Source organism: Typopeltis vanoorti, chromosome 20 (assembly GCF_054136105.1).
Source record: "Typopeltis vanoorti isolate ZY-2024b chromosome 20, IOZ_Tvanoo_1.0, whole genome shotgun sequence".
NCBI classification, from domain to species: Eukaryota; Metazoa; Arthropoda; class Arachnida; order Uropygi; family Thelyphonidae; genus Typopeltis; species Typopeltis vanoorti.
In genome coordinates, this window is record NC_143568.1 from 76,737,472 (window position 1) to 76,751,344 (window position 13,873).

At 36.4% G+C, this 13,873-nt stretch overlaps 1 protein-coding gene across 6 annotated transcripts in view; it reads left to right on the forward strand.

Moving 5' to 3' along the window:
* Hem (Nck associated protein 1 Hem) overlaps nt 1–13,873 on the forward strand; it is a 393,688-nt gene that overhangs the window by 365,052 nt on the left and 14,763 nt on the right. For all 6 annotated transcript variants that reach the window (XM_090409885.1, XM_090409889.1, XM_090409887.1 and 3 more), the window contains 2 exons: nt 1,285–1,372; nt 11,188–11,298. In XM_090409885.1, coding sequence (XP_090266011.1) covers nt 1,285–1,372; nt 11,188–11,298 — 199 coding nt within the window. The remainder of the gene's footprint in view (nt 1–1,284; nt 1,373–11,187; nt 11,299–13,873) is intronic.

The following is a 13,873-nucleotide window of genomic DNA, read 5'->3' on the forward strand; positions in this document are numbered from 1 at the left end:
TTCGATTTTCCTAAGTATCTTTCAAACATTAGTAGAATTTATGCCATAATGAATTTGAGCTCTCATTAAGTAAATTAAGTTCTGGTCAGGAGTAGTGGCTTATTGCTATACTTGTAGCTTTTTTTTAAATATGGTGAAGCAAATATTATTATTATTATTGCATGACACCTCCAAGGAATCTAAGGACTCATTGTGTGAGAGGACACTACTCCACTAAATACAGCCCACTGTCTCTTCTACTTAATCCTCCAACTACACAACACCCATCAGTACACATTCCAATAGTATATTGGAAGTGCCCACCACTTCCAATAGTATTTTTTTGTCTGTAAATTGTGTATGTTCTCTTGCCAGTTTGCCTGTATGCAGGATGAAAAACCTGAGTTACATCATGAATAATGCTGATGCACTTCAGAGCATTTTGATAGATTGACTGTATGGACAACCAAGTGAGGATGCCATTTCAACAATAAATGTAAAGTTTTGCACTTTGGAACTTGGAAATGCAGAGTAAATGTCACTATAGTAGAAAGAACATTAACTAGTAGCAGAGATCGGATATGATTGTTCCACTCTACAAGGTTTTGATTAGGCTAATCTGAACTACTGTGCACGGATTTGGTTGCCTGAATTTCTAGAAGAAAAGGAAGCTATGGAAAAGTTTCAGAGGTGGATAACAAAAGCAGTATTGGATTTGTGAAATACTGACCACGATGACAAGGGAGTGTAATTTGCAGACTTTAATAGGTGGAAGAGGGATAATGTAATTGGGACATAAATTGTTGAGAGGAACTTACTAGGTAGACAACCAGGATATTTTTCAAAGGGTTGATGGAGGGAAAGGAATAAGGACAAAGGTCATTCTTGAGACTGTGTAAGGGTGTTGTGCAGACAAGAATAAGGCATGCCTTTTTGCACGTGGAGTGGCTGATGAGTGGAACTAGGCAAAGTGGCAAGTGCCCAGACATGGAATCAATTTAAGATGAGATATGTGAAACTGCATCTTAATGTTACCCGTCTCAGCATGTCTTGGGAGAGGTAAAATTAGAAGTAAAGCAATCATTCTAATAGCTAATTTCAGACTTATTTATACAAGGATGATATTTCTAATTTGTTTCCCTCCAAATGCTCAGTTTTTATATCCATCTGATCCTTTTGTACTAATAATGATACTTTTAATACAATTTGTATTTTGATGTAAAGTTATTTCTGACCAGCAAAATGCAATGATAATGCATGACACTATACTGAAATGATCAATACATAAAATCAAATTTTATGTAGATTGTTAGTGAGATGGCATCTGCTGCAGGACTTCCATGCAAAGTAGATCCTGCTCTTGTATCTGCTCTAAAGTCACAAAAAACTGGTGGTAAGTTTTTATTTATTTTGTTAATGGACTCATAATCTCTTTCTACTATAAGAAATTCTTAATAGCTTAATAATATTTTAGAAAATAAGTTTTGCATTGTATATATTATACCAAAATAAGTTGAATCTAAATTTGTTCTCTGGAGGGACTACAAATGCTTCATTATTTGTATCAGATTTAAATGAAATATAAATGATAAATATTCTTCTTTTTTATGTGAAATATATTCACACAAAAATGAGAGTATATACAGTATTTTTCCTATCAAATATCTTCACTTATAAAGGGAGGTAGTTCACATTAAGTTGCTCTAGTATCCTATAATGTGTAGCAGTGGCACACCCCCCCCCAAAAAAAAAGAAAAAGGAAAAAACACCAGAAAATATTCCAAAAATCTTTTCTTAATTAAAATAAATTTTTTTATTTATGCTGTGTCATGTCTTCTATTTCTATACTACTTTTGAATTAGCGGTCAGATAAGGTGGGAATACCCTATAGCTCTTGGGAATCATGGCCACTGTGAATACAAGGCAAATGAAGTAGTGCTCGGGTGGACCGAGCGCTACTTCGTTTGCCTGAGCCGGGCCAGAAGAGATCATGGGTATCATGTATTGGCGAGATCACTGCAGATGCTCAGTCATAGGTCATATGCAATGCATAGTGTGCATTCTCTCAAATTGCCCCCCCCCCCCCCAAGATTAAATCCTGAGTGCACCATTGATGTATAGCATACTATCTAGATATTTTCTGACTTTTATTGAGCATACAAGGTATAGAGGGTTCCCAGAAAGTCAGTGGTCTAAAAAGATCACTCTAAACCTGGATTAATCCAAGATACCTAACTTTAGTTCTGCCAGGCAATACTCTCTCTAATTGTCAGCAGGAACCTACTTTACTCTTAGATGTCCAAATAAAGCTACAGATATTCTCAAACATGATTAGTAATCTGAATTTTAAGATTACTGTAAAACCTAGACTCAGTACTGGTTCTGTCAGATAACATTGTATCAAAACTCACCTCTTTGAGAAGCAAACCCACCACTGTGCTGACTCTTCACTTTTAGCCATCAGCAGTGACTTATTGTAAGCTACATACAGAAAGGCTTATGTGTCATTGATTATTGATATTTTCCAAATTAATACCAGTTTTCTGATACCAGAAAATGATCAGAGCTTGCTCCACCTTTACCACGAGTTGCCTAGTGTTGCACTACATGCAGCTGCAAACTTGATTTACTTGTCTGTTTGCTTACTTGGGAAAAAGGATTAAAAAAAACCTAACTTATAAAATTGCTTGGTATCTTTAACACCAGTTTTGGAAATTATGACTAGCACAGAACGTGGTATCTATGATCATGCACCGATTATAACAGAAAAATGAATTATTAACTCCTCTGCTTATCAAATCATAAGCAACTCTCTCTCATCTATTAAAAATTCTCTACACTTCAAAACTAAAAAAAAAATCTAACCTTGACAGATTCTGATATTATCATGGTAATTTTCGATATTACTTCACTATTCACTAATGTATCTTTGATAGAGACCCTTGGCCTCAATTAAGTCTCCCCCCAACATAATTGTATTATTCAGATTCACCATATATGCAGGTTATTTCTTATGGAAATGAAAAATACATAAACTGGGTGGGACTACTATGGTTCCCACCCCAAGCTAATTTCTGTATGGAATATTTTGAAAACTAAGTGCTAACATAGCCACTCTTAAACCAATAGTTTGGCTGCACTATGTTAGTGGTGTGTTTGTTATTTGGCCTCATGGTGCAGACACATTAGATACATTTTTGACTTCTGTCTACAGCCACCATCCTAAAATAAACTTCACCATACTATAAAGGAAAGTAACAATTATCTCCTCTTTCTAGACATGCTAGTGACATTACTTCCTAATGGCTCATAATCAGTGGTGAGCTATGGAAATTTTAACAAAGGGCTCGCATCGTCAAGCAAAAAAAAAGGGGAAAAAAGGCCTAATTTAGCCCTTATAATACTCATGTAGTGACTTTGTAGAGCTTTTGACAGATATGATAATTCCTGTAGGATATCAATCATTAATGCTAGATCTTATAAAAATTCAAAATTGAGAAGTCGATTTAAAAAGCCCTTATATTTATTGTTCGATGCAAAGTGCTTGCATAAAGCTGGGTAATTTCTCCACAAAGCAAGAGCTGTTTGTAAACTGCAAGCTCCCCATCATGGTCTAAACACACGGCCAATCTTAAAAATTTCGATACTAAGGTCTTTTGCAATCGTATTTAATTCTTGGTGATTTTTTGGTGATTGATGATAAAAAGCATTAATTTATCCATAATATTTCGAAATGATTTATTTCTTTAATGTTTTTTATCAAATCGTCTAATGCTAAGTGTAAACGATGAGTGCAATGCCAAATCACAACGTTTGGAAATTTTTGTAGAAGTTTGATTGCAACACCTGATTTGTTTCCTAACATTACACTAGCTCCATCAGAACAAAATGCAATGAAATGATTTTTTTATATAGTTATCAGAAAATCAATATGATTTAAAGTAGCAATTATAGTAGCATGTATACATTCCACGGTGGTATTTTCTAGTGTTCTACAAGACTAAACAAGAAGAACAAGGGGTTTGCAAATTTGAGAAAAATTTAACAAAGGGCTTGCGCAAGTCCCTTATAGCTCACCACTGCTCATAATCCTTCTCCATTTACAAAAAAAAAAAAAAAACCCAACTAATAACTCACGAAAATGGCTTCTAGTGCTCTTTTACTCTTCAGTATTCAAAACAAATATTAATATTTTTTTCCCTTGCTTAACCTATGCTCATGCATAGCACTGATGTGCATGAACATTCTTACAAGAAAGAAATTGCTAGAACTATGTTGCAATTGCAACATGGTTCTGAAAATACCTCACACCATGTTGCAACTTGGTATGAGATAGAGGTGAAAGAATGAAATACTTCACTAGAAGTTGCTATAGACCTGATAATGTGAAGGGTAGTGACAAGGAAATGCATAAGTGATTTTGGCAAGCAAATGGGAAAAAGGATGATCATTATGGGTGATTTTAATTACAGCAATATATATATTGGGATGATGACATAGCAAATGGAAATAAAAGAAAATGAGTTTCTTTGAGGTTTTGAAGGACACCCATCTCAGGCAGTATGTAACAGAAGACACGCAAGAGTTGAGGGTCTTGGATTTGAGCATCTTGTCAGAGGATGTTATTATAAATGAGGCACTGTTGAATCTTGAATGAAAAGATTTCCTTAAAGAAATAATTTATTCAGGATTCAACAAGTTTAGCTAAACGACAACAGAAATGCTTGTACATAGGCAAATTGTTTAATGAATCATATGCTACTACTATTTTATATAATATTACTTAAAGGTAAACAATGTCAATATTTTGTAAGAATTTATTATTATTATTATTGTTCCGGGCAATTCCAAGGAGTCGACAGACTCATCGAGGGAGGCCCTAACATCATGTCAAGAACAACTATTCGACATTCACACAGTATCTATCATAACTTTCCTTGAACTCATTCACGGTCATAGCACCCACAACAGATTCTGGAAGCTTATTCCACTCATTCACTACTCTCCAAGTAAAAAACCTAGCTCTAACACCCTTGTCAACCACGCTCTTGCCCAGCTTCCATTCATGGGCCCTAGTTCTCCCACCACCAGTCATATTTTCAAAAATATCTTCTGGATCAATCTTATAGAAACCCTTCAGTAATTTGAATGTCTCAATCATATCACCCCCTCCTTCGCCTATCGACCAATTTCTGCAACCCACAAATCTTCAACCTATTCTCATAAGGTTCATTCCACAGACCTGCTATCATCTTGGTCACTCGTCTCTGGATCCTCTCCACTTCCTCTCCATCACGAAGAAACCCTGGTGCCCATAACTGGGCACAGTAGTCCAGATGGGGTGTTATCAATGCTCGATACAGAGGAACAACAACTTGTTTGTCTCTGCATGTTAAAGTATTTTTCAGAAGCCAAGTGATTTGGTGAGTTGTTTTAGTCACTTCTGCAATGTGCACCCTAAACTTCAATTCCCTATCCACCAACACTCCCAAATCCCTGACCTCATCAATCTCCTGGAGTACAGTTCCACCAATGCGATATACTGCTGCTATTCTTTTCACCCCAAAGTGCATAACCTTACACTTTGGCACATTAAATTGACATCCATTTTTCCTAGTCCAGTTCTCCAAACTATCCAAATCATCCTGTGCACTCATAATTGCTCTACCCAACTTTGCATCATCAGCAAACAAGTGAACACTTCCTCTCAAATCCTTTCCTATATCATTGATGAACAAATTGAAAAGCAGTGGTCCAAGAACAGAGTCCTGTGGCACTCCACTAGTCACAAGCCGTCTTTTAGACTCCACTCCTGAATAAACCACTCTCTGGTATCTCTCCTTCAACCACCCTCCTATCCATCTCACCAACTCTATATCTATCCCCATCTGCTCCAGTTTACTGATTAGGGGTCTATGTGGTATCCTATCAAAAGCCTTGGCAAGGTCCAGTAGTATTACTGTAAACCCATTACCCCTATCCAGTTCAGTCGTCACTGTGTTATAAAACGTGAGCAAGTTACTGAGGCATGATCTACCCTTCACAAAACCATGTTGTCCCCCATACAATATCCCATTTTCATCTATCCAATCCTGTATTCTTTTCTTGACTAATTTCTCTAAGACCTTGACAATGATTCCTGATATGCTAATCGGTCGGTAATTTACAGCAGCAGTCTTGGAACCACCTTTATGCAGTGGAACTATTTTCCCCTCTTTCCACCCCCTCGGGACTAACCCAGACCCGAAACTCAAATTAAACAAAATGGTCAAGGGTACTGACAATTCTTTAGCTGCTTCTCGTACAACACAAGCTGGTATACCATCCAATCCCACAGATGTATTGACATTGAGGTTATGCAATAGACTACTCACCTCCACTTCATTCACCACAATTCCCATATAATCTACTGGTACATTCGTTTCTGCAATGTCACCACATGGGTGACATACTCTTGCAAAGTGCTCACTCAGTAACTCAACTATATCAACTGATTCAGTTACCTCCCTACCATCGGCATTCTTTAAAATCATTCTGCCATGTACATTTTCCCTTTTACTTGCTACATATCTAAAAAACTGTTTAGGATTCTCTTTAGCCTGCTTGGCCAATGTTCTTTCGTAATCCTTTTTTGCTTTTCTTACCACACTCGTTACCCTTCTGGCCTGCGCTTTATACCGTTCGTGTGCCTGCGGTCACCTTTCTCCTTAAATTCCCTCCATAGTTGTTTCTTTTTTTGCAGCTCAAGCTTAATGGTGTTATTCATCCATTTAACCCCTAGTTGATTTATTATTCGGACTCTAGGTATACAGTCAGCCATTGCTTCATGCAAACACTTCTTAACTACCTCCCATGCACTATCGACTTCTAGTCCTTGCAGTTGAACATGCCATGGCACTGAACCAATCAAACTCCTAAGCTTGTCATACTTTCTAGCCCGATCATTCCACATGTATCCTGTCTTAATTGAAAATTCTACACCTTTAGCCACCTCCCAAGTCAAGACTCTAGAATCACTCCACCGATTGGTGGCAATGTGGTCATATTTGTTACAGCCAAATCCTCAGATGTAATTACTAGGTCAAGCACTCTCTGGCCCCTAGTATTTTGCATTACATACTGTCGCAGATAGTTAAACATTAATAACCGCATAAAATCCAATTCCTTCCTCCCATGTGTCCTCTCCTCACTCCAATCAATGCGACCATCGTTGAAATCTACCATAATAATCACCCTCCTTCCACTCATTTCTTCTATTTGCTTGTGCATACTGTCACCACCATCTTTTCCATCACCTGGTCTATAGCAGCACCCAATTGTATATTTTGTTCTGCTAGCCACAATCTCACACCAAATGGCCTCAAATGTGCTCTTTTCTCTATCCTGCAATTCAACTTCTATTCTCCTTGGCTGCAGCTCATCAGCTATCATCAACAATACTCCACCCCCCATTTTATTCTCCCTGTCATTCCTAAACACACTATACCCATCACATTCAATCCCATTAGCTATATCATCTACAGTCAGCCATATTTCACTAATAACCTGTGGTCTGGAAGTGCCAACCATGGCCAAAAACTCTTCCTTCTTGTTCCTAATACTCCTAGCATTAGTGTACATGAATTTAAGACCCCCATTAGCCCCAACCCTACCTTGATGCCTTATATTAACTATCCCACTCTGATTTGTTGTCCTTATTTGCTCGGGCATATTATATTCATTCTTACATTCAACTGCCTCCCTAAGGACTGTATATCTACTCCCCCCCCCCTTAATAAATCTAGTTTCCCTGAATTTGCACATCCACCACATTCAGCAACACTTTCTCAAGTCTTCTTACACCGTAACCATTCAAATGCAAGCCATCCATCTTATATAGATCCTTTCGCCCATCGAACTCACTCTACACGTCCACAAATTCCACACCACTCGTCATACATAACCCACGCATAAAGTCATTCGCAATTATGACCCTTCTTTTAAACATTTCATTGTCATACCGTGGCAAAAGACCAATCATTCTAACTCTCTCACTCTTTTCTTTTGCTACCTCAAACAATTCATTCAGGTCTTCTATTATTTCCATTTTGTCTCCTTTCAAATCATTCGTACCTGCCACAACAATCATTTCTTTCATTCTTTCCTTTTGCTCTCTAATAGACTCAGGTACATCCTTTATGGTCGCACCAGGTTGGTACGATTTTGTCAAATTCTCTACTATAACACCTCGTACTAACGAGTCTCCATACAGCACTCTATCCTTCATTTTGTTCATGTTCACACTCATACGTCTATTTTTCCTGTCATACTTTTTATTATTGGCTGGTTCATTCAGTCGACTTTTGCTCATACGCTCTAGCTGCTGTTTTGCCCTTTGTATCGCACCATTCAACAATGCGATCTCACTCATTGCATCTACCTCATCTTTTTTATTATCAGTAAAACCATTAATACTATCATTCACACTCTCACAATTCTCATGTACAACCTCGCCGTTTCTTGTCATATCCCTATTTTCTTTATTCTGAAGTTTGAAAAAATATCACACTCATTATAATGGAAGAAGTATTCTTTGTAAGATATATGTTAAGGCATGTAACAGAAGTTCAAAGTCCACTAACGAAAACCTTGGGTGAATTGCATGTCTACGTGTGGAGCGGCACACTCTCGGTGTTTTCCAGGAAGACGTGGCACTCACACGGAATTCTTCAGGAAGACTAGAATAGAAAAAAATGACACATGCGCAAAAAGAGGGTGCCGGGCAATAAGGTATGGGAGTGAAGAGGGTGGCAAAGGTAGTGGATATAAAAGGGATTTGTCCCCCTTTCAAGGGTCTTAGGCTTTTAGTCTTTTGCCTGTTTTGCTTTGGAATTTCTTGTGAAGTCGGGGTGAGTTCAAGTTCGGGATCTTGTCGATAGCATGGAGTTATTCATGGGCATCGTTTCGAGATGTCGTATGGAAGGAATCAACAAGGAGATGATCGGCAGCATTCCGAGCAAGCTTGAAGTAACTGACCGCCATATGTGTCCACGTGGATCGATCCAAATCATGCTGTTTCTAGTCCACGATGGGAATGAAAGGCAGAACAATGAAGTCCAAGCCTAGCCTGCGAGATAATCGTCTAGAAGAAGACCGGACATTCCGTGGGACAAAGTAAGGATAAGATGACAGAATGAATATACTTCCAGAAATATGGTAATGTTAAAATCTTTTGTAATTCTTTGTTAAGAAAGAGAGGAATGTTGTGATATAGAATAAAGAGATGTTATGTTTCAGAACTCTATACTTGTAGGAAAAGGACTATAGTGAATATTGGATAGCAGTGTTTAAGTCTTAGGGCTATTTCTCAAGTAATTAATTGAATAAGTTGTAGTTTGAATTGTTGTGAGTAATGATCTATAAAGTTACTGATGTGATTGAATTAATTTGAGAGAATGTGTAGACTAGTAAGTATATTTGGGAGATGCTAACAAAATTTTGTGCTATGGAATTAACCTATGCTTAAATTGTTGTATAAAATACAATTACTATGTTTAACCTTTTTACTTAGGATACCTATATTCCAATTGAGTTTATTCTTGTAAACGTTTAACTTTAGGAATTTAATAAATGTATCTTGAATATCTTAACCTGATTTGTGCCTTGAATTGAATCCAATGCACCACTTGCTAAAATCTGAATCTGAGCGGGATAGAATTATTTGACAGAGACCATGACTGCAAACTAAAGTAAATTAAGTGACATAGATAAAACGGAGATAAGAAATAAATAGTAAATTGATTAGCTTAGTATATTTTCTGAAGGTTACGCCTTGATTAAGAGGAATTTCTTTTTTTTTCTTGTTTGTTTGAGATTAGATTAAAGGCAACTATTGCAAACAAGTTACTAATAAATCCAAAATTAAATTTGAAGTGGATCTTGCTAAGGTAGTTTGTTTTTGCTAAAGTAGTTGATTTGCAACTTCAGTATACCACTTTTGTCTAATATCAGAATCCATTTTTGAGATATACCCTTGTCTTACATCTGATTTTACAAAAAAATCATCTTGCTATACTTCCTTAAATTCTAACTGCTGAATTTCAACTTCACAGACAATGCATATTCCATTTATAACTGCAGCATTCTGAACAGCTTTTCTCTGGCACCCAGATCTGCAAAACTTAAATAAAGATCCTTATTAAATTGAAAATCAGATTCTTATAGTTGCTCTTTGGCCTGAAAAGAACATTACCTGTTCTTCTTCAAGTTTCTCTTCCACTGTTGTTCTTAACCTCTTTTCAAGTATGCTTGTGTAAATCTTACCTGGAATACATAATAGAATTCCTCTTTAACTCTCACATTCAGTTTTATTTCCCCTTATCTGGAATTCGAACTTCTGACCAAGCCTTCTGAATTATGCAGTGTAGGACTGTAAAACTTTTATACTTCCATATTTGAACCTTTGTGGTCATTTGGTGGATTTTTCTACCTCAAATATTTATATGTACTCCGATGCTCTTGAATATTTTATACAACTGTTTAATTTAATAAATAATCTCTCTCTCTCAGAGTAATTACTCCAGCCCTTTCTGTCATAAACACATCACACCTGTAACTTCCTTAGTCCTCATAAAGCATGGAGTCTTTTTTCAATCATGATGCTGCTTTTGTCCTCTCCAGTTACTAACTTTAGTATGAATCCATTCAGCTTGGAATGTTTACCTCACATTTGGGAAAGAATACTGTAAAATGAATCTCAGGTTCTTTTTTACCAGTATTCTTTTTTCTTTCAGTGCTTTTTCAATATCCTCAAGAACAGTTTGCCACTTTTTTGATATTCTTATCAAAGCTTTCCCACAACTTTTGCTTTGCAACTACTTTTATGTTATATTCCATATACCACCAGTTGATCCACTGTAAAGGTCTCCATTCATATTATGGTTTAAACATCAAGATAACTGGTATGAAGATGAAATCTGATGGCAATATTTTAACTGAATATAAATAAATGTCATAATACTTCCTATCTCTAATCTGTAGATGTATTTCTGAAACAGTATTCAAACTTTTCCCAGTTTTGATGGAAAAAGACAAAGCATTGAGAAAACGATTGAATAATTAGCAGTAACTATCATTGTTTGATTATTTAAAGAGAAATGTAGTTTTTATACACACCATGATGTTGAAGATTAATATTTTTAGTATATGAGTTATTAAATTTTTTCATAGACCTTGGTGAAGATGAATATCAAATAGCTTGTTTGCTGATGGTATTTGTAGCTGTATCCTTACCAAAACTTGCAAGGAATGAAGGTTCATATTACAAAGCTGCTTTAGAAGGTAAAAAAACAAACTTTTGTCTGTCTCTGCTTTGCATAGTATATTGTATTTGAGTTGATTGCTTTTAAAAACTAGATTTTGTGTCTGTACATGTAATCCACTGTCTAAGGCTAAGATAGTTATGCAGGAACTTTTGTTTCTTATGAATCGGGTTGTGATTAATAGGTGAGATGGACTTAATCTACTCCACCCATTTATCACAACCTATTATGTGTTTTAACCTTTAAAACATTAACATGTTTTACAGATTAGTTCTGTTAGTTTCATTCAGGATGCACACGGATTAGATATAAATATACAAGTATTTAATATACAATATAATTAGAATGAAGAAATAGGTGGGAAAAAAAGTTAAATTTGTCTGTTCAACCTTTTTTATGAAATTATCAAGAAATGACTGAATAGTGAAACAGCCATTACTTGCCACAGAGAACTGAGAACAATCTGGATGTTTTGATTTTATGTCTTCCAAAAGACTTACCTTCATTAAAATTATCATTAAGCTGCTTAGGGGAACAGGGCCGTGATGTGCATAATGTGAGTAAAGAGCTCCAGGCTAATATGCATAATTAGTGATACTTCTTGAATTTTAGTATGCTGTTGTTTATTTTTGATAATTTAGTGTATCTACATGATTATTGAAAAATTATTACTGACTTTTATTAATTGAAATTTTGCATCTTTGCTTTCTTTGAACAGAACACAATTTTAGCACTCCCGAGATCAACCATGCAGGTGTTGATTGGTGTAACTAGCAAGCGGTGTGAAAATCAAATGCCATTAACGATGTTGATTTTTCAAAAATGGGTGGTGTCATGAATGTAACATGTATGCATGTGCAGAATATGAAGGATGTATATTTGGAGACACGGAACAGGAGATGAGAGGAAGTATGAGTTTGTAGAAAGTGTGATATTTTGTTAGACTATGAATTGACAAATGCAAAACAGACTGAAAGAATGAAAGTAATGGAAATGGGATGAAAGCTAGTGAGATTGAAGGAGTGAAAGGAAGTATGAATGAGGAAATGGAAGGAAGGTGTGGCAGAACAAGAAGTGGTGAGACTATGGGAACTACAGAGAGTGAAATTACCAGAATGCAAGATTTTAGGAAAGAGTTATTCAAAATTAAAAAAAAAAATTAAATGAGATTTATGGGGAGTGATATTAGACATTTAGTGAAAACAAATGAAAGTGTGCAAAAGAATAGAATAAATGAAAAAGAATAAGAGGTGATGAATGATTCGAGGTGACATTATTAGAGGATTGGTTAATGAGAGAGTCCATAAGATCTGCTATCTGAGAGGGAGAATGAGCAAGATAATTCATACTTTGAACATGAGGAGAAAATAAGCAATTAGTCGTGGTTGTGGTGACAAGTAAGAGAATTAGTCATGGTTGTGGTGACAAGTGATTTAAGTGTATATAAGATCAATATTAGGAGGTTATTGAGGAGAGAGCAAAAGATAACAGTATAGTAGGAAACAGTATGTTGCGGAGGTACGATACGACAATGATGAGTTGAGATAGAGGCAGAATCATGAATCGTATGCTAGTGAAGCTGTGTGAAGAGAAGGAAGTGCAGTTTGTGATGATGCAAAGGAAGAGATGAAGTGAAAGAAAAGAAGAGTGGTATTGAAGAGAATGAAGTGCTTAGTAGTGGAAACAGTAGTAGTGTGAGAGATGAAGTGAGAATGCAAATGCAAGAGGAACAGGAAAAGGGAAGAGAGAGAGAGAAGGGGATCCTGAGTGGACAGGGAGGGAGAGTGGATGTTGGAAGTAGTAGTGAATGTGTGTGAGGATGGTCAGCATAGAAATTGAATAGACTTGGATGTGAGTGGGGTAGTTGAGACTGAGTGGACATATGTGATAAATGGTGATTGGGCAAGGGCAGGTGTGGTGGGGAAAACACAACCAACAAGTGGTTTGGGTAAGACTGATTATAGACCTAAAAGTGAACTGCTGTGTTTATTTACAAATGCCAAGAGTATCAGAAATAAGGGAGATGAAAGGAGAGAAGATAATTCACACTTTTTCACTGGTTGAGTTTATTTGCCCCAAAATGTTTTTAATGAGTGAAACATGGTTAAATGAAGATGATATCTTAACAGGAATAGAAATGGAAGGGTAGAGTGATTTTCACAAGGATAGAAAGGAGAAGAAGGGAGGGGGAGTGCTGTTGATGATTGCAGGGGAATTATGTCCACATAAGGTAGACATGAAAGAAGGAAATAGTAGCAATGGTTTTGAGGTGGAGGTTGACAAGAAGGCATATTTAGTTAGATGTTGCAATAGGCCAGGAATGTGGAGAGTGGTGACGAAGAAATGTATAAACAACTTCGGTTAGTGGGGAGGGGTGTTGTTATGGGAAATTTTAATTATGGCAGTATAGATTGGAATGAAGAGATAGATTTGGGAATGAGGAAAATTAATTTCTTGAGTTCTTGAGAATGTGCAGGTGGTGATGAAGAAATGTATAAACAATTTGGGTTAGTGAACAGAGGAAAGTGATCATTATGGGTGATTTTAATTATGGCAGTATAGATTGGAATAAAGAGATAGCAATTTGAGAATAA